At 46.4% G+C, this 21481-nt stretch overlaps 1 protein-coding gene and 1 long non-coding RNA gene across 2 annotated transcripts in view; one reads left to right on the top strand and one right to left on the bottom strand.

The window, feature by feature from the left end:
• The first annotated feature begins 2451 nt into the window (after positions 1–2451).
• The window catches only part of TECR (trans-2,3-enoyl-CoA reductase), a 45551-nt gene continuing 26521 nt past the window's right edge, over positions 2452–21481 (top strand). Inside the window, exon 1 of the mRNA XM_050925619.1 lies at positions 2452–2627. Within this exon, the coding sequence (XP_050781576.1) occupies positions 2613–2627 (15 nt within the window). The 5' untranslated portion in view covers positions 2452–2612. The remainder of the gene's footprint in view (positions 2628–21481) is intronic.
• LOC127035595 (uncharacterized) lies at positions 6647–21396 on the bottom strand. The gene is made up of 3 exons (XR_007769879.1): positions 20969–21396; positions 8153–8241; positions 6647–7788 (listed from the first exon to the last, which is right to left on the bottom strand). It is a non-coding gene; the product is annotated as an uncharacterized LOC127035595 (long non-coding RNA).

The raw sequence follows: 21481 nt of genomic DNA, 5'->3' as shown, positions 1-21481 counted from the left end.
GAGAAACTTAAAATATTGGCTTCTGCAGCTAACTCAGTCATCTTCACCATTATTTTCCTGTTTGTTCATAATCTGGAAAAGAAAAACAAGCTTTCCTGCTTTTTCAGGATTTTTCAATTTGGAATGAATTAGTCCAAAGGAAGAAAATATTCTTTCTACACCAGCAGAAGTCACTGCTGTTGAAAGTGAGATTAGCACTTCAACAGTCTCTGAATCCAAGGGTTTAAGTGACTTCCACCAGTTTACTGATGAGACTTTCTTTAAAACATCATCATCAGGAAACATTTCTTGAATGGTTTTTATTCCGAAACTGGGTCTCTTTTACAGCATGTTGCCGTTATAGGCTTCCCCTTCTAGTGAGAAAATTGTACGGTAGATCTCAAATCAATGAAGGCTACACTCAGAAAGACCTCAAGACTTCTGGAATATGCTGCTCAAACAGTTTCATTTTTGTTTCTACTGCCTGTCCCTCCCTTCTCACATTTATCTCCAGACTTCTTCTTCTTGTCCAGATCTATTCCGCCCCCAACTATCTTCTATTCATTAAACTTTTTGAAACTTTGCACTTTTAGAGAGAGGTAAGGGATTGATGCTGTGTACATAAATTTGCAGAGGGACAATAAGGTTGAGGTCTGTTATTTCTCACCTCCAGATATTATTTATTTGTTTATTTTAAAAAGTTTTTGCTGTTAACAAGCATGTTATCTCTGAAGACACAAATCCACAGTTTGAGAACTGCAAAACTAAGCATCTCTGATGGTATCTTCTAGATTGAGCACTGAGTCCCATTGCATAGATAGAAAGATTCACCTAAATAATCTACACGGAAGCTCCTGGAACCCCATAAGATTGGGTCCCTAATCCATGAACTATTGGAACTCATTTACAAAACTTTTCTTAAACATGGCATGAATATATTGTCTCATACTATAGAATTAGACTCTATAATCCCTATTCCATGATGAGATATCTTTGAGCTATAATGTATCTTAATTAAAACTATCTTTAGATAGGCTTTTTCCTCACACAGCATTTTATCAAAAAAAAATCTGATTTAAATGAAAAAAACAACAGATTTTTAGCCACTCTGATTTCTTTGCCTGGCTCTGCTTCCTCTACACCTTCCTCACCCGGTGTACCCATCACATAGCTGAGTCTCAGGGTGTCCCTACAGCTAGCTATGCCCTGCGAGATCACAGCTTAGCAGGTGACTTAGTGCTGACTCAGACAATACCAGTGTTAGGCCTGAATAAAGATATAGCAGACAAAACCAGGTATGCCAACCTGACCAAAGTCAGGCTAATAGAGGTTTTGGGTAATCCGTGAGTGGAAAATGCTGAAAAAGCAGCATGTCTCACAAAGCACTGGGAAAAAGTGAGATAAGGAAGGGGCTGCATTCCTGGCATGGTACCAGATGTGCTGTGTTAGGGTAGCTCCTTCGAAGAACTGATAAGAGCCCTAGCTTCCCAGCGTCCTTGTTTTCACTCCCTGGTTTTGTTCTTTGTTTGTTTTTAACTGCCCTACATTTCTAACTTTAGGCATGCATGTATACTAAAGGTGTCTAGTTTCTAGTTGTTAGAAGAAGGCGGTGGGTTGCTCAAGTGAATAATTTATGACACGATGGAACTGTCTGCATAGGCTTATACTAAGATGTAAAGAGCAGGCTGGTTCTCTCTGGAGACGAGCTGCTCTCTATTGATGTGTGCACTTGTCAATATAGAGCTTTTGATCGGACCTTGCTGGTGTTGCCTATCTCTCTCGCGGTCAGACAACAAACTTTGCTGTCTGGGTTAGAATCCCCAATACCAGGAAGGACCGAGTTCCTAGTTCCCAGAATCCTGCCAATGCCCTCCCGGCCCCCTCCCGCTGCCAATGTACTCCCAGGGTCCTCCCCTCCTCAAACCCTGCCAATGCCCTCCCGGCCCCTTCCCCTTCACAAACCCTGCCAATGCCCTCTTGGTCCCCTCCCCTCCCCAAGCCAGGCCAATGCCCTCCCAGCCCCCTCCCCAAGCCCTGCCAATGCCCTCTTGGTCCCCTCCCCTCCTCACCCCTGCCAATGCCCTCCCATCCTTTCCCCCTCTCTGTCCTGCCAATCCCCCCAGGACCCCAAGCCCTCCCAGGCCCCCTTCCCAGCACCCCTCGGTGCTGCTACGGGAGCCCCTTGGGCCACAGGACCCAGGCATACGGCGGGCGGGGCAAGGCCAGGAGGTCACGCCCAGGAACGGAGAGCGGCTGTTTCAAGACCACGTGGGTGAGTACCGGACCCTTCCCTGGAATTGACTGCGAGCCTGTGTCTTGATGAGCTCCAGGAGGGCAAAGCTCTGAGGGGATTGGCGCGCAGGTCCATCATTCCGGCGCACCTGGCTGGCTTCCGATTGGTCGGAGCCTTGTCACGCGTTTCAGTTTCCATGGGGACGCTTGGGGCGGGCTCACAAGCAGAGGGGCGGGAAGTCGAGCCGCCCAAGCGCTGATTGGCTGGATCTCTGCGGCCTGGCTTCTGTGATTGGCCGTTCCGATTGGTCGGACCCCGCCCCCCAGGTGAGAGTGGGGGCAAATCACGTGAGCGGAGCGGGTGCCAGGCGGTGGCAGCGGCGGTTGGTGCGTGAGGAACTATGAAGCACTACGAGGTGAGGAGGCAGCCGTGCCCGCAACGCTCGACCGCAGGGGCCCCCCCTTTGCGGACTCTCACGCAGCCCGACAGCGGAGAGAACCGGCCCCTTAGCGCTCCGCCCTGAGAGGCGGTGGGCGGCCAATGCGCATGCGCTTGCTCGGCCAGAAGGCGCTAATGCGCATGCGTAAAGCGCGAAGAATGTGCCGGGATGTGGGAGTGCGCATGCGCTTAACTGATCTAGAGACGAGCGGGTTTATGCACATGCGCTTAGCGAATGGTGTGGGTGGGACGGGTGAGAGGACGCATGCGCACATGGTGGGAAAAGGGACGTGGGCATGCGCTGGATAGCTGTATTTCTATCGCAGGCAAGTGGGGGGGGGCGCTGGCTAGAGGCACAGCGGGGGGGGGTAGAGCCCCCCCCGTCCTTCGCAGGCTGGTTGCCCTTGATTGTCGCAGCTGCTAGCAGCTTGCGTGCACGTGCCACTCTCTGCACACCCCTTCCCCCAGCGGGGGCATCCCCAGAGTCACAGGTCCCTGCTGGCTGCACCGCCAATTGAGCCTGTTTTCATTCACTGCCCAGCTAACTCACTGACAGGGCACGTGTATCACTCAGAACCATCCCCTGCGTGTGGCGGCATTCAGTGCTGGCTGGACAGCACTAGGCGCCCCGACCCCTAAGCAGGCGCAGCACTGGCAGCCTCAGTGTTTCTCCAGTATCTTCCCTTACCAGTGTAGAGGGGGCTTTGGGCTCTGTGGCTGTTTCAGGCCTTGGGGACACATCAGATGGTAACTGGGCATCTCTGTTGGGCTGGATTTCTGCTTATGTTCCCTTGAACCATCCAGTGTCTCAACCCTGTGACCTACGTCCTCCTGCCCTCTTCAAATAAAAAGTGTACCCTTTCTCAGGAAGAGGAGCAGGTTTCTGTAAACTTCCTGAGCTACTATAAAGAGAGGCTGCTGAAATCAGCTCTGACAGCTATGGGGAGAGGAGGTCACAGCAATTCTTGCTCCTACCTTGTAAACAGACATATACCCAGATATGCAGGGCTATTAATATTGGCTGTAAGTACAGCTCTCCCAGCAAGCTCAGCAGTTTGTCAAACGCTTCACAGGGCAAACTGTCCCACTAGAATATTGAATGTAGGGCATAAAGTAGGGGATGATTTAATAACCCCCACATCTGCTCTTTTGATCTGGGAGGAGAATCTGGAGTGCGACAGGCCATGCTGCAAACTGAACATTGTACTCCTGTCTCTTCCCATCCTGAAGGACAGATGTGTGTGCATGGACATGGTCTTCCTCATTTGCTGACAAGGCCAGAGCTGGTTACCTCGTGCAGGTCAGCTAATGTCAGTTGTGTCTTAACACCCTCTGTTTACCTCTACTGACAATGGCAGCTGAACCGCTTATGCCTATTTAATGATCCTTGGTAGTTATACTAATAAGGATACAGGTATTTGAAAGCTGTAGGCACACCTAGGAATGAGATGACAACCACATGGTGAAAATTAAAAGCTACACAAAGAGGTGTAGGATTTGTGCTGCTCCTAGCAGTTTGGGCTGCTATCTGCATGCATATCAGAGAGGACAAAGGTCTCCTGCATCACACCTGTGTGGGCAATTCTTTGCTTGTCTTATTGCCTTATCACAGCTCTGTGCCCTTTGGGTCACCTCCCTGAACATAGAAAGGGGAAGATCCATCTGTTCCCCAAAGCCTGGGGTTCTGGGATTTCCCCGGCAAGGAGGACTCCCCAAAAGACCACCTGTATTTTCAGTTCAGAAAACAGGTACCTGTGCATTACTTTCTGTCCACTCAATGGAACTAGTTCAGGAATCCTGGCTTGTGTCCTCTGACTGTAGATTATCTCAGTGGGATTGCCACTAAACACCTTTTTATATGGTTCCCAACCTACGTTAATGGGCACCACGGAGTCCAGCAAACATGGAAGGGAAGTGCAGGGGCCTTTGGCACATGGAGTCTGTCACAGCTCTTCCAGTGGAAGGATTCCACACCAAGGGAGAAATAGCCTGAGGCGCCCTCTCTGTTGCTGTATCTTGTGTATTTATAGTGTCAGTCTCTAGTTTCTAAGCCCTGATTTTACTCCCACCACAGAGGAGTTGGGAGAAATCGTGGAAGGCTGGTTGGCTTGGGTGTGGCGTGTGATCTGACTAATCTGATCAGGGCCTCTAAATATACGATGGGAGCTCCTTATTACTTTGCAGCCCTGAAAATGCTTGTTACTGTTCTAGTCTAGTGAGTCTTGTTCTCCCAGTCAGTGGGAGTAAGGGACTCTCCCACCTGCATGTTATAGCTAGCAGAACATTCAGTAGGGGAGTGATAATAGAAGATCGAGTCTTATGCTCCTAGGTGACTGGTTTAAATCCAGCCCTGGTTGGTAGTGACTGAAAAAATCTTATTTGCCATCTTACTAGCTTTTAGTGACCTGTGTGTGAAACAAATTTGTTGGGTTACAGTCCAGTTCCCACGAGTCAAGCATCCATGTCACTGACCCCTATACGGACACTAACTGGTGCCTTAGCTGACATCCTCAACAGAGACAGCAATGATCCATAGATTCCAAGGTCTGAAGGGGCCACCGTGATCATCTAATCTGTGCTCCTGTAGAACACAGGCCAGAGAAAGTCCTCAAAATAATTCAAATCAGCTGCAGAAAACTGACTTCCCTTCTCATCTCAAATAAAGGCTGAGGATGTTTCCAGGAGAGGGAAGCTTGCAGTGCCACTGCCAGGCCTGTTCAGGGCACGTTTACAGTAGCACAAAATGTGCTTCAATAACAATTGTGTATTTAAAAATCTCAAGGTTCCTTTACTCTTGTTCTTAGTCAGCACTTGACTGTGCTGTGAGGATCAGGGAAACCCGCAGAACTCAGTTAGGTAATGAAACCTCTCAAACACCAGTTCAAACTACCTTTTTCGTAAGAGAGGCAAACTTTGAGCGTCCCTGAGAATGTGGAACTTGCAAGGTTATTGTGAGCTCTTTGGAGCTTTCAGTTCTGTGTTTGTGTAGCACCTAGTACAAAGGAGGCCTGGTCCGAGAGGACTGAGGCTGCGAGGTCCTGGCACAATATATATAATGTTGTGTGGTTGCTTTGAGCTGAGGGGATGTATGGAGAGGGAGAAGAGCTCCCAGTAATGGTCCGTTTGTGAGGGCTTGCACTAGGTAATCAGTAAAACAATCTATATCACTGGTTACTGATGAAATTCTTGAAATATACTGAATCTTGCTTCCTTCTTCAAGGTGACACTTCAGCACATCTCACTCATGCTGCCTGTGTATAAATGGCGTAAAGGGATCGCCCAGGCTAGCTTAGATTTTGCAATAAGCGTTCTTTCTCTCTCCTGTTATTGCTAAGAGTGGAGCAATATGATAGAGGCGTGGTAATTGCTCCATAATTAAAGTTGCAGCTGACTTTGCATTTTTGGCCTTGCCATTAAAATCTACCAAGTAACTTACTATATGGGGCCAACGTGACTTTAAGTTTAACTTTTCTACCAGACTGGCAGTGAATTGAATGGGGTTTCTGTGATAAGGAGGTATTCAGAGTTCAAAAAGTCTTTATTTTTTGTGCCATTTCATAGCAAAAAGCAGGAGAGAAACAATTTGGCTGGCTGGACTCCCCTCAATGAGACCTAGTGACCAAATCAATTGAGTTCATTTAAAATCTACTTTCAGGGGATTAGTAAGCTCTTACTCTCGAGTGTGCAGCTTTCTGTAGATTGCTGGTCGCCAACTTTGGTCTAGATCATTCAGTGCCTGCTGGAGAAGACTTAAGCTTTTCATTTTCTTAAGATGTCTCTTGCCCTTTTTCATGCCAGAGGAGCTCAAAATGTAACCTAATCTCTAGGAAGACTTGTCAGTGGAAATGAGGAGTTCCCAGCCAAAGGCACTCATGATGGGGAGACTTCCCACCTTTGCGGGTGTGTGTGTGTGTGTGTGTGTGTGTGTGTGTGTGTGTGTGTGTGTGTGTGTGTGTGTGTGTGTGTGTGTGTGTGTGTGTGTGTGTGTGTGTGTGTGTGTGTGTGTAAACTAGTGCATCTCTTCTGAATGTCCTGTTTCTTGTACCAGTAGAGTCTTGTTGCTGCTGTGAGCCACAGGGAGGGGGTGAGAGCTGGGCATGTGGGGTGGCTTGTCAGGCCTGTAGGAGGGGAGATGGCCCATTGAGCCCTGGAAAGGTTGTTATGCATGCGTGCTTGAGCTTTAGTTGGCTCTGTAGCCCCCTTGCGAGCCTTCTGATGGGAGACTCCTCTTCATGCTGGATCGCCTGCTAGGATCAGCTGGGACTAGCTCACCTAATCAGTTTGCACTTTGGTTTCTCTTGGTCTCCTGAGGACTGAAGTGCTTTGGTCTAACTGAAATCACTGGGCTCAGTACTGAGGTATCTGGGTGAAATGAATAGCTTGTGCTCTCCAGGTCTGACTGGATGATCTAATGGTCCCTTTTGGCCTGAAACTATGAAACTTCCTGGTCTGTGTTTTATCTTCTTGTGTCTTTAGAAGACAGGCTTGTCAGGACAGAGAGGCTGTCAGTTGGGCACATCAGACCCACTGCACAGTTGGATCTAGCTCCAGGGAATTCTAGTGGTGAAGCTGCCTACGTGACTTTACCAGCTAATATTTGAAGTCTTCTGGAGCTAACAGTCAGTGCACTACTTCCCACTTCTGCATACTAATGTACTGCCGGCTTCACCTCTTAGAGACAATGTAAAGGAATAGCTGTTGTGGTAAGGCTGTCAAAGCATATGGGAGTTAAGTAGTGTGGGGAGGAGCAGGAGGGTAATCAGAATGATGTGACTTCCAAGGTTAATGCCTCCTGACCAGCTAGAGGTGGAAGGAAGTGTTATATCAAATCTCATTTGAAAGCTGATGGTCTGGGGATCTCAGCTTGCAAACAACATAAAGCACTTGTTACTAGGCCTGAATGTAGCAATGTATATAGAGGACCAAAAATTAGGTGGGACAGCACACTTCCAGGAGGACAGCATATCCAGTATATAACATATATACATCTGATGAGCGGTGGTAACAGATACTGACCTCCACAGTCTTTGGAGCCATCAGTTAGATAGCTAAGTTTAAACTCCCCAGCATGCGAAGGTCCGGTGCCTGGGTACTAGGAATCCTGGCGCCTCCTGCAAGGACTTTCTTTGCTGAGAGGCCTGGGAATTAAAGTCCTGGATGAATCACAGTGTGCAAACAACTGTCAAACAGTGTCACTTTAACAGACAACTGATGGTCCCTTTGCCTTTGTATTCCTCGAACAACCCCTCCCCTAAGCCAGCGTTCAGAGTGCATGGCAAGAGTTTTAAAATTTTTTTAAAGAGAGAGAAACTGCTTAAGATACCAAATTATTAAGTGTGGAATTGGGTGTCTAACTCTGCTCTAGATGAAAGAAGCAAAGGGTCTTCCAAATATTGAATCTGTTCTCTCTCTGTGCTGCTTTGTGGTGTGTAAAAGCCTGGAAGGTCAGGAGGTTTTGTGTTGGGGTTGGATTATTTTTTTTTTTTTTGAATACTCTATTACCTTCAAAGTATTGGGTACGTCTGTCTGGTCTCCCTTGGTTTTGCTTGAGCACTCACTTTTGGTCCCAGAAATGGGGAGCTTGAAGATTCCTGTGTGAAGGTGTTAAAGAGACCAACCGTCAGAATAAAAATCACTGCCCCTATTAGTCAGTTGGGATTCTCTTTTTTGGTATGTGTGGAGTCCTCATCTGCCCTGTTCCACACTTCTTAGTAGACGTGACCTAACTTGTAATATTAAAACCCGACAGAGCCTCCTGCAGTGTCTCTACATCCCAGAGAAACAAAGGGATCACACATTTCCCCCACTCTTTTCTGGTCACCTTGAAGAATGTTCTGGAGGAGGCAATTTTAATCTTTTCTGTGGCTAGAATATAATAATAATTCTGGAATTTCTTGATGTAAGTGCTGCTTGGTAGCCTCTCCCTAGCTGCTCCACGTTCGGCAGCTCCTGCTAATGCTGCCGAAGGATTAACCTGCTTGTGGGTTGCAGCGGTTGCCTTAGCAATGCGACTTCAAAAGCCAGTGCAATGCCACTGCTCATGGAGAGAGCCGCTGATGAGGCTAGAACTAATGTGGTAAGTGGCGCTAGGAATGCAGTAGAGTAATGAGACAAACTCTCAACTTGTATTACTTCTCCCAGAAGCTTCAACCAGTGTCTCTGTCCTATTGTTAGTGTAGCCAGTCAGAAACTCTGCAGACCAGTGTGGAATTTGAGATCAGGCACCAGACTGGGAGTCAGGAGACTGGCATTGCCTCTGACTCCTCATGTGCCAGTCACTTCACTGTCTTCTTGCCTCCATTTACCCATCTGTTAAATGGGGATAATAGTACCGACCTTTGTAAAGTGTGCTGCAATCCCACGATGTAAAGCCCCTCTAAGTGCCAACTATTAATAGAATTTGGTTGGAGTTTTTGGGGTGAGATTGTCCAAAACGCCTGCTCTAAAAACTAACTCTTAAATCCCCCACTCCTCCTGTATCCAAAATATTGATCAGCTCCTCAAGGAAAGGAGCGATGCACAATGGATGGGATCCCACCTGGGCAAACACAGGGTTCTGGGTTGTTTTGTGATCCCCATGTGCTTCTTGGAAATCTACAAGGAGAGGGTGCTTGTAAATATCAGTGCCCTGTTCATGGGTGGAGATTAGTCTGATAGAGCAGGTAAAACATGGTGCCCACAGCCAGACATGTTTGTTTGGTCTGGCTTACATCTCTTCGGTGGATGCTGTTCTTTTAATGCAGTTGCCCCACAGCAAATAAAGATCAAGTGACGTCCCTTTCTGTGGTTGCCCTCAGTGCTCTGCTCCTGTCCATGCTTCATCTCTGATCCTCTTGCCGACACTGGAACTGCAGGCAGAGGGGTGGGTGCCTTGTGAATCAACCTGCCAGCAGGGGGTTGGTAAACTTCATGTGCTTGTTCCTAGCAGAGAGACCTTGAATTTGGTAAATCAGAGGGACACACTCTCAATTGTTTTTTTTTTTTTTTTTAAATAAGTGCTGTAAACAGAAAGGTCTTTTCCTCGTTGTTATTACTTCCCCCTGGAAGATGTTATTAAATTGCACTTGTCTCTATTCTGTTTCCTTTTGCATTTCTTGTTGCTCAGACAGCAAAAGTGATTTAAATCAGTTTGTGCTGTTCATATAGTCCCTTTCATCTTCAGGTGGTTAGTAGCAATGGCTGGGTTGCAAACGCCACCGGTGATGCACATCCTTAAAACAAGAAGAACGAGGAGTACTTGTGGCACCTTAGAGGCTAACAAATTAAAAACTATTTCCCCATGCTAATTTTTCCCCTATTATTACTCACACCTTCTTGTCAACTGTTTGAAATGGGCCATCCTGATTATCACTACAAAAGTATCAGAGGGGTAACTGTGTTAGTCTGGATCTGTAAAAAGCAACAAAGAGTCCCCTGGCACCTTATAGACTAACAGATGTATTGCAGCATAAGCTTTTGTGGGTGAATACCCACTTCATCAGACGCGACGTATTCACCTATGAAAGCTTATGCTCCAATACGTCTGTTAGCCTATAAGGCGCCACAGGACTCTTTGTTGCTTATCGCTACAAAAGTTTTTTTTTTTTTCTCCTGCTGAGAAAGTGTGTGTGTGTGTGTGTGTGTGTGTGTGTTCCTACTGTATTTTCCACTGCATGCATCTGATGAAGTGGGTTTTAGCCCATGAAAGCTTATACCCAAATAAATGTTAGTCTCTAAGGTGCCACAAGGACTCCTGTTCTTTTTGCTGATACAGACTAACACGGCTACCGCTCTGAAACCATTCTTAAAACAGTTGTTTGCACTTTAATTAACATAAAATGTTTCCATGTTTCTGTAAGTTTTATATAAAAAGCTAGTTGTTATCATATTTAAAATGTTGGGCCTTGTATCACTGGCTGTTTCATAAGTGCTCCCAGCCAGGGATTGTCTCTCGCTTGTGTCTGTAGAGTGCCTACCACAGTGGGGGTCTTATGTACTGCAGTGCCAGCCAAGAATATCTCTGCCTTGCCTCTAGTGGTGCTACTACTTCAGTGATGTGATGGGAAGGTTAGTGTGTAATTACTCCTCAGATCCAGATGAGGGTGTTGGAGTCCCTTTAGCACTAGGTCAGTCATGTGGACGCAAGAGGGTGCTGTTGGCTGTTTGATGCCAATCAGATGTTTTTTGATATATTCTATTTTCAGTTAGGTCATATCATGCCCTGGCTTAGCATGGTATTTAGCAATAAAAGCCTTCCTGAAACAGGAGCCCAGCTTGATAAGCATTTATGTAAACTGTAGAGACGGGCCTGGTTTTTTTTTTTTTTTTTTTTTTTTTTAATGTTGCAACTTAATCGTGCTTTTGGTTATCTGCACTGGTTGGGATCAGTGGCTCCATAGAAAATAGGGTGCGGCTGAAGCTGGGGGGTGGACACAGCTGCCTAATTCCAAAATACAGGTGGGAGGAATAGCTCAGTGGTTTGAGCATTTGGCCTGCTAAACTCAGGGTTGTGAGTTCAGTCCTTGAGGGGGCCACTTAGGGATCTGGGGCAAAATCAGTATTTGGTCCTGCTAGTGAAGGCAGGGGCCTGGACTCTCAATGACCTTTCAGGGTCTCTTCCAGTTCTATGAGATACGTATATCTCCATATGTTAGTTGCGCTTGGATTCTGACATCTTACAAAGCCTCTGAGCCCATTGTCTCCCCAAACACCAGGACTGCCCCTGTTCCAGGGCCCATCTCTGCTGGCTCTGTTTGTTCTGGTTTTCATACCCCCTAAAGGAGCTGCTAGCTGGTGAAATTGACAACTGACTGGCTGAGCACCTATACCTGTCAGGAATGCATCCTTCCCCAAAGCCTGTTAAATGTTAACCTGCTGCTCTCTCCCACCCGAGACCCCCCCCACTTCTGCAAGTGTCCTTGAGCCAGTCCTCTCCTGTCAGCAGAGTCCAGCTGGAGAGGCAGGCACCCTATTCCCTTGCCCTGCCATGGTGCCCACTGAAATCATCCTGAGCATCGGTGGTCCAGCGGTGGCAGGTGCTAGCCGAGAACTTTGGAGACCCCGTTTCATTTCCTTGCACTGCTGCTGACTTTCTGCATAACCTTGGACAAGTCACTTAGTTTCTTAGTGTCTCAGTTCCCCATCTGTATAATGGGGATAATGGCACTGCCCTGCCTCACAGGGGGATGGTGAGGATAAATACATTAAAGATTGTGAGATGCTGGGGTACCATCGTAACAGGGCCAGATAAGTACCAGATAAGATGTCTCCCCACCCCTTGCTTACCATGGACTTCAGGACTCTTTCCACAATCAGTTATGTGATTCCTCAGAAAGACCCTCTTGCCGGAAAATGTCTCTGGCTGTGGCTTGTGAGGAGGTTTCCATTATTGCTGCCCTCTGCAGAGTCATGTAACCGTGCTTTGCTCCCAGGCAAAGCTCCCAAGCTCTGTCAAGACAAACACCTGTTGCTTGCTATAAATTGAGAGCCAGCACTGCTATTAAATAAACATCATAAAGCACAGTCTAAAAGAGCTGCTACTGCCACTTCACTGCATGCAAAATCAAGCTCTGCTGTCAGTTACAATAATCACAGGGCAATTTAAGGGGCTGGATTAATGACTTATTTGGAGCCAGATGATATATTTTTAAAACCAAGGTTTAATTGAGGCACCAAAATAAGGGGCTTGTTTTTTTAAAGCACTCAGCACACGGGGTTGCGAGCACATTGGGTGCTGAACTCTGGCCTGTGGTCCTGTAAACTTTGGACATGATGTTTTGTGCAGCTAGAAAGATACAGTGCAAATCCGAGGGCCACATTCTGCTTTTTTAATTTTTGGTAACTGCTGGAGATGATGGAGTTGCGTCAGATTTTGCAGGGTATAAATGAGAGGAGAATCTGGCTCTAAAAATAAGAACTCAAGACAGTACAGGACAGGACTTCAGAGGGAAAGGAGTCTGGTCTTAAGGAGGAGACTGAGTGACAATGATTGTGAAATGCTCAGGGAGGTTAGAGAGGCTGCAAAAGCAGAAAGTGCAGTAATAATGGGTGACTTCAGCTAGCCTCATATTGACTGGGTAAATGTCCCCTTAAAGCATGATGCAGAGAGAAAATTTCTAGACACCATAAATGACGGCTTCCTGGAGCAGCTAGTCCTGGGAACCCGCAAGGGGGGAGGTAATTCTTGATTCACAGGATCTGGTCTAAGCAGCTACATCTGAACCACTTGGTAATTGTGACCATAAAGTGGTTAAATCTAACATCCCTGTAGGGGAGATGATACCAAAAAATCCCACTATGGTAATGTTTAACTTTAAAAAGGAGAACTGCGCAAGAATGAAGACACGTTAGAAATTAAAAGGAGCTGTCACAGGGTTAAATGCCTGCAAGCAGTATGGGACTATTTAAAAACACCATAATAAAGGCTCAGACTCACTATATATCCCAAATCACAAAAGACTACGAGGACCGAAAAAATGCCATCATGGCTAAACAGTGGAGTACTGAAGGCTGTTAGAGGCTATGGGTATGTCTAACCACAGTTAAAAACCTGCGGCTGGTTCATGCCAACTGGCTCACGCTCATGGGGCTTGGGATAAGGGGCTGTTTAATTGCAGAGTAGATGTTTAGGCTTGGGTTGGAGTCTCAGCTCTAGGACCCTGCAAAGTGGGACAGTCCCAGACCTCTGGGCAGCCTGAGCTGGAAGTCTACACCACAACCAGCTCCATGAGCCTGAACCCTGTGAGCCCAAGTCAGCTGGCACGGGCTAGCCGTGGGTGTCTAACTGCAGTGTAGACATACCCAGAAAGGCACCTTTTAAAACTTGGAACTCAGATCCTGGTGAGGATAACAGGAAGGAGCACAAACTCTGGCAGGGGATGTGTAAAAGTATAAGAAGACAGGGGAAGAAAGAATTTGAGAAGCAACTTGCTAAAGATGCAAAAACTGACAGTAAGAATTTTTTTTAAGAAACAGAAGCCTGCCAAAAAGGCAGTGGGGCCACTAGATGACCAAGGTTTTAAAGGAGTGTTCGGGGAATACAAACAAGGCCACTACAGAGGACATAGCAGAGATCTCCACAAGAGAGCTCTCCTTTTTGGGCAACAGATCTGAAGTGCTGCCCCCATACTGGTGAGTCAATAGCAGAGGTTTTAGAACAAATTGATAAATAGTAATAGAAGTCACCAGGACCGGATGGAATTCACCCAAGAGTTCTGAAGGAAGTCAAATGCAGAATTGCGAAATACTAACTGTAGTATGTAACCTATCACTGAAACAAGCCTCTGTACCAAAGGACTGGAAGGTAGCTAAGGGCTCAAAAGGTGATCCTGATAATTACAGGCTGGTAAACCTAACTTCAGTCCCTGGCTAATTGGTTGAAACTATAGGAAACAACAGAATTATCAGATGCATAGATGAACAGGATTTGTTGGGGGAAGAGTCAACACAGTTTTTGTAAAGGGAAGTGATGACTCACCTATTAGAATTCTTTGAGGGAGTTAACAAGCATGTGGATAAGGCTGATCCAGGGGATATAATGTACTTGGATTTTAAGAAAGCCTTTGACAAAGTGCCTCTCCAAAGGCTCTTAAGGAAACTAAGTAGTCATGGAATAAGAGGGAAGGTCCTGTCATGGATCAGTAACTGGTTAAAAGGTAGGAAATGAAGGGTAGAAATAAATGGGTCAGTTTTCATAAGGGAGAGAGATTAACATTAGGGTCCCCCAAAGATCTGTACTGGGGCCCGTGCTGGTCAACATATTCATTAATGATCTGGAAAAGGCAGTGAATAGTGAAGAGGCAAAATTTGCACATGATCCAAAATTATTCAAGACCGTTAAGTCCAAAGTTGAGTGCAAAGAGTTACAAAGGGATTCCACACAATTGAGTGACTGGGCAACAACCAAATAGCAGATGAAATTCAACACTGATAAGTGAAAAATAATGCACATTGGGAAAAATAATCTCAACAGTGTGATTCCCACTGCCAGTAGATGGAAAAACACTCGTATCGTCATGGAGTCTAGTACTAAGTGACTTGGTTAGATGTCCCTGCTGCCATAACTCAGAGGCTGTTTGCCACATCCCACGAAGGTGGGAGATTAGCATCTTCAAAGACCTATTGTTTTCCCTAATGGCTCTTCCCAAGCCGCTGTCCAGACTGATTGCATTGTGTCGAGAGGGCGTTCCCAAGGTGTAAACACATTTGTAATAGATGCATAGACAATATTCCTGACTTCAGATACAAAACTGATACATGCATACAAATAGGATAATCATATTCAGTAAATCATAACCTTTCCAATGATCTCTCAGATCACCCATCTTGCGTAGAATACATCTTAGTTATGCCATAATCATACCATATATAACGATATCTCTAAGAAGAATATAGGGATGTAGCGTCACAGTAAGAGCTCTTGAAAATCTGGCCCTGCAATAATGCTTTCAAAGCACTTTGCAACCGTTAATGAATTAAACTTCAACCCTTTGAGCTAGTTCAGTATCACCACCTCCTTTTTACAGAGGGAGAAACTGAGGCACAGAGCGGTGAAAGGACTTGATCAATGTCAAATCTGGGAGTAGAACCTAGCAGTCTTGACCTCCCCACTCCTGTACTTTAGCCCCAAGCTCATCCCTTCCTTGCGCCCTTAGCAACCGGGGTGGATTTGATTTAAATCACTAGTCAGGAAGACTCAATTTTAATCATGGTTTTCTACATAAAAGTGTATTTGTGTTGGTTGTTATAACCTTAATGCATATTTTTCACAACTCAGAAATAAGATGTAGGTTTCATTTTTAGGAGGTACATACTATGCATTTTTAAACTGTGATTTATTTTGAAAATCTTTCAGATGAGTTTTACAGCTATATCAGAAAATGAATGATTGTTTGGTTATTTCATTTGCCAAAGGTAATTGAAGCAGATATTTATGAAGTCATTGGGAGGTGAACTATCTCCAATTCATCATTAATATTTGGAGGATTTTCTTGCCGTGCTGTATTAGGAGGAGAACATCACCAGACAGATATTTAAATTGTTTTATTTAACTATAACAACAATGTTAAGTATTCTGGATTTTTTTCTTCAACAGCAAACATAATATTTTAACAAAACAAGCCTATGTCCCTCACTTCTCACATTTATCTCCAGACTTCTTCTCCTTGTCCAGATCTACTCCACCCCCAACAATCTTTTATTCATTGAACTTTTTGAAACTTTGCACTTACAGAGTGACGTAAAGAATTGACTCTGTGTACACAAATTTGCAGAGGGACAATAGGGTTGAGGTCTGTTTTCTCACCTCTCTATATTATTGATTTATTTAAAAACATTTTTGCTGTTAACAAGCATGTTACCCCTGGAGACACAAATCCACAGTGTGAGAACTGCAAAACTAAAAATCTCTGATGGTATCTTCTAGACTGAGCACTGAGTCCCAGTGGGTAGATAGAAAGATTAACGTAACTAATCTATACAGAAGCCCCTGGAACCCCATAAGATTGGGTCCCCAATCCATGAACTATTATAACTCATTTACAAAACTGTTCTTAAACATGAATACATGAATATATTGTCTCATACTATAGAATTTATAATCCATTTTCCATGATGAGAGAGATCTTTGAGCTATAATGTATCTTAATTAAAACTATCTTTAGATAGGTCTTTTTCCTCAAAAAGCATTTTATCAAAAACATCCAATTAAAATAAAAAAATTGAATTTTTAAAAAATATTTCTTTTTAAAATCATTGATTTTTATCCACCCTGTCAGAAACTATCTGCCTGACCGTCAAAAGACAGGCTACTGGGATAGATGCAGCATTGACTCAACCCAGCAGGGCTGTTCTTATATGTTCTTTTATAAAGATAATTCCAGCACAAGTTTTTTCTGTATCGGCTCTTTTCTCAAACACCTTCCTCACTCCACTGGCTGATGATTCTACTGTTCTATGATGCTTTTGTCCTCTAAAAATAACTTCTTTTTCTCCTGTTTTAATGGACGAGTTTTCAGAACTAATTTGGGTGTCTATAGCTCTTCCTTCTATCCTGCTGCTATTTCAAACGCACCCACAGGGGATGGGAAAATAACTCTCACTGCCAATATATGTCTGGGATACGTGCCATCCACCTGCCAAGATATAGATCACTGCAAGTCCCCAAACACGTCCAGCGTGCTATAATTCTGATCCCAAGTTCCAAGTTTGTACAGGCTGCGTATGTGTAACATGGGCCAGATTCTGCTCTCACTTATACAGATGTAAATCTAGTATAATCCTGCTGGCTCCAGTGGATTTGCAATGATGTAACTGAGACCATAGCATGGTTGTGGCTTTCCACATGTGGGCTGAGCACAGAGGGAGGAGAAGCAAACTTGAGTCAGAGTGAAAAACGCTATCGTGGGCCCTGAGCGAATGGGATGCAGAACTGTGCTGCTTGTTACACCTCACAAGGTGGAACAGATTACAGGATGATGTCTGCCTTGGAAACAAACCCCGGGCCTTGGCTGTGAGCCCCCCTCTGCGCAGGGGAGGGATTTCTGAGGTTCAGAAGTTCAAGGAGCATCTGATGGTCAGGCACAGACTGAGGCTGTTTATGTTCCCAGTTAGCAGGCGTTAAGGGATAAAGTTCCCACATTCCAGTGCTGTATGTGGTTACCCTTGAAGGGGAGAAGGGGCTGAGTCTGCCCCAGAAGAGGTCTCCCATCTCTGAGCTCACCCAGTACAGAGAGAGTGGCCCCTGCTGCAGCTGTCTGCCTTGTGGGCCGTGACTGGCTCTCGCAGACAAGGATTTTTGATGTGTGTCACTTCCCTGCTTTCTGCTCCATGCCCTTTGGGACTTGTGGATTTTGCAATGCGCGTCCCATTGGCATTAGCAAAGGCAAATAGGAAAGAGCTGAAGTCTAGTGGCCCTTCCTTTAGTGCTTTGAAGGCTGCAGAGCCCACTGTTTGCTGGCATCAGGCCTGTAGTAACATGGCCATGTTGTAGGATCTTCCTTATAAACAGCTCCGCTGCGTTCTTCTGATGAGTCGCTTAACAGGGATCTGCAAGTGGGGATGATTGGGAGGGAGTTGGGCTTGTGCCTTTGTTTGCTTCTTTGAAAGTTTATCTAACACGTTATTTTTCCCACTTAGTGTCCTCACCCCCCCACAAAAATATCATGACTATCTAGCCTTCTCTTCCTGTTTTATGCTGCAGTCCTCACGGAGGACCAGAGAGCTAACCTGGGAGCTTTCTCATTGAACAGGTTGGGGTTTTGGAGGAAGGTGCCAAACAGTTACCAAAGAACGTTACTTCCCACTCTTTGTTCGGCTTTCACGTTAAATTGCTGTTGCGCAAAAGCAACATTTTCAGTGGGCTGAATGCAAATCATTTCTCCGTGCTCAGGTTTCACATCCTTGGTGTTTGTGATGTAGTCCTCTGACAAGTTCTCCATCCATTGTGTCTTCCAGGAAAAGCTGGTAGATTAGACCCAAACTTCTATTGTTAATTTAACACCCTGTTTTTTTCCTTTTAAAGAAGCCATGTACCTCCGGTCTCTACTTTTCCATCCTCCTTTTCTGTAATATACTGGATTCATTGTCTTCTACAACTTTTGCTCTCTCTCCTCATTTGAGCTGATCTTTCTGGGGTCTCTGCTAGTGGAGGAAGATATTTGGGTTTGCACCCCCACATTCAGCCTTCAACTTCTCTCTGTCTCCGCTCTTCAGTTTGGAGCATGGTCTTTGTAGCCCCTTAAAACCAGATTCTTACGGGACAGGTGCAACCGGTGATAAAATGAATTGAATGGTGGAAGGAAGGATCTGTGCAAGGGAGGCTTTGGGAATCGAGCATTGCGTGACTCCACTGCTATCCAGCAACCTAGAGAAGGGTGATTGTGGTGTAGGTCCCTTTTAGGGTACTGGCCTCTGAACAACTCAAGGACTGCTGAGGCTGCTTCTGGAGGGGCGCCTTGACCAGCCCCCCTTGCTGCCAGGAGGGATGTCATGCATGATGGAGCTTCCAAGGCAGGGAGAGCTGGAGACTCCTCCAGGGGGGATCTGGCCTCCAGTTAATTTACCAAAAAGTGTCTCCTGAACCCAGCACTTTATATAGATTGGTCATAGCTTTTCTAGTTGATTCTCGATGCTAAGGTCTGCCCGCTGCTAAGGTCTGCTTGGTGCTACAGCTAGTGAGGCGACTTCTGAGCAGTCGTTGTCACAGCACTAAAGCAACAGTGGCTGGCTGTCTCTATCCTTGTTAGAACACCCTTTCTGGTAGCTGTCAAGAATGTCCTAGAAACAGCAGCTCTGCAGGTGCTCTGCAGTCAGCCTGCCAAAGCAGGCCTTAACCAGTGCTGGGTTTTCCATGGATGGGGCCCCTTCCATCCTGGGGTCTCCAGTTCAGTGGAACTGCCTCTGGGACCCTCTACTCTAGCAGATCAGGGTAAATGAGGCTTTTAGAGATGCAGCTTCCTGATGGCCAAACAGCCCTGTGCACGGGCGCTAAGTGTGCACCACACTCCCTAGCCTAAGGGGACACGGCGTGCTAAAAGGGGCCGGGGTGAAGCTGTGTTTCAGGCGGGAGCATCTCCTGCCCTATGGTAGCTATAACTTGTACTGACCCCCACTAGCTGCTGACAGTTACAATCCTCCAGCAGAAGGGTTCCTTCGTTGTCCAGCCCATGGTACCCAGCAAAGGGAATGCTGCTCCTTTAGGAGAACTTCCCCTGTGCGGATGAGACTGTCCCTATATTAAAGCCCCCACATGCATTGGCCACGAGATCCAGTCCATATCCCAGATGTCCCTGCACCTTTCACCGGTACGGAGATAGCTCGTGCTTCTTACAGGAATATGATCAGCTCATCTCTTCATTCAGTGTTGACTAGAAGAGAGCCTGGTAAATGGGGAAATAGAACTCCCTCCCCATTCTGGCTGTGTCCTGGGCCTTGTCTCCACTCTGGGGAATAGCCCCAGTTCAGCAATTGGTGTAGCTGACCCTTAAGCACAGACAAGAGCACGCTGAGCTTTGCGTCTGGTTCTGAGACTATACATGGATTCTGGGTTCTGCTCCCAGCATACACTGAGCCGCAGCTGCCTGACGCTTTACCACATGCCACGCCCTCCAGTGCTGGCCAGTCTTCCCTGTATAAACACGGTTGAATCAGCCCACAGCTTCCTGAGGGCTTTGGCTCTCTGCCCCGCAGCACGCACTGTTCCAGACACTGTGTGCTGAGCTTATGATCCCCCTGCAACCAGTGTCCGTGGGAATGCTCCAGCCTCTCCCCAACCATGCCTGGATTCTGTCCTTCCCTAAGAATCTCCCTTCTCTGGGTCCTGGGAGGATTAGTATTCAACATAGTGAGCATGCTGGCTGGGCCCAGCAGCGAATCTCTCTCAGAAGCCCACATACCAGACGCTCCCTTCTGAAGCATGTGCCAGTTCTGCTGTCTCCATCCTGGGGAGCAGCACTGTTTCCAGTGGTTAGAGCTGGGTGTGTGTGTGTGTGTGTGTGTGTCTGTGTGTTTGTAAGTTTGTGGCCTCGCCCTGAAGGACTGAGAGACCGTGAGTATGTCATTTTGTGTCTCAGTTTCCCCCTCTGTGAAATGAGGATAATGATACTGACCCACCTTTGAGATTCTCAGATGAAAAATGCTACCTAGGTGAAAATTCCTGTCTTCACTTATGGGGCAGCTGGCTCCTTCCCAGACACCTGTTTGTCCTTCCTAGTCACCAGCCTGGACTTTGGAGTCTGAGTCATAGTGTCAGCTATTGCTGGAAAACCGCAGTCCATCTGTACAGTAATGGCATGTGCCACTTACACCAGAACAGCTTCACCCTACGCCCACCGATGGGCTCTTCAATAATTACAGCAAGCAGAGTTTTGGGCCCTGGGATCATGATGTGTCTGATTATTGGCAAGTTAATAATTGCTTGTGTCCCTCTGGTGTTAAGAGGCCAAAGCCAGTGGCTGGATTTCAGATGGCGCATGCTTCTTTCTGATCCGCTCCAAGTGGCCCTGTGACTGGGGATCTCTTGGGAGAAGTTGTGCAAAAGGAGAAATAACTACATGTGCCCATTTGATCCTGCTAGTAACATTTTAGCCTTTCTCATTGCTAGGGATACATACCCTGCGACATACCAGTGGCTTTTCTCCACATGCTGCTGTTTCTGTCTTCTGCTAGACCTGTTTTGAGGTTCTCGCAAGGAAGCTCAGGCAGTTAGTCCAGACTCAGGGTAAACTTTCTCAGTACCCAGATTGGTGAGCTCAGTCTGTGCCGCATAACCCACCCTGACTGTGTTACAGTTAGCAACTTTTCCTCTGTAGCACGGAGTTATTTAGCAGGGATGTCCCTTACCTTTCTGTGGCCAATGAGCTGTTCCACTGGCCCTCTGCTTTGCTCTTGAAAAGCTCTGTCTCCAGTGGAGAGCCTTTTCTTTCCTGCGGGGATCCCCTGGGGGCCTGCAGGGTCGTGGTGGTTTGAGATCGATTTCTCTGATTCCAACCACTTGCTGATCCAAGCTCTCTTGATCTGTGCCTCTGCCCGACCCCCTTCTGGTGTAAGTCCCCCAGTCTGTCCCTCACGTCCAGGATCGACTGTTTTGTGTTTTCAGATATTGACTGGCTCAATCGTATCTCTCCTGTTGCTTCCCCTGCATGAGATTCCTGTTGTTTCCAGGGTTTAGAGGCATATGATAAACCACCCTAGCCTCTAGAGCCCAGCTTCTATTAATACACCTGCTTGGACTCAGTCCTTCCTATCTGCTGAGAGTGCAGAACACGCACTCCCTGCCCCCTGCAAGCAGCCATGGGCCGCATCCTTATAGAGCCACGGCTTCACAGAGACCCATCAGGAAGGAGAGAGGCTTTC

The sequence above is a fragment of the Gopherus flavomarginatus genome, chromosome 16 (genome assembly GCF_025201925.1).
Source record: "Gopherus flavomarginatus isolate rGopFla2 chromosome 16, rGopFla2.mat.asm, whole genome shotgun sequence".
NCBI lineage: Eukaryota > Metazoa > Chordata > Testudines > Testudinidae > Gopherus > Gopherus flavomarginatus.
Note: the sequence above shows the minus strand (reverse complement) of the source record. Positions and strands in the feature narration are given on the sequence as shown.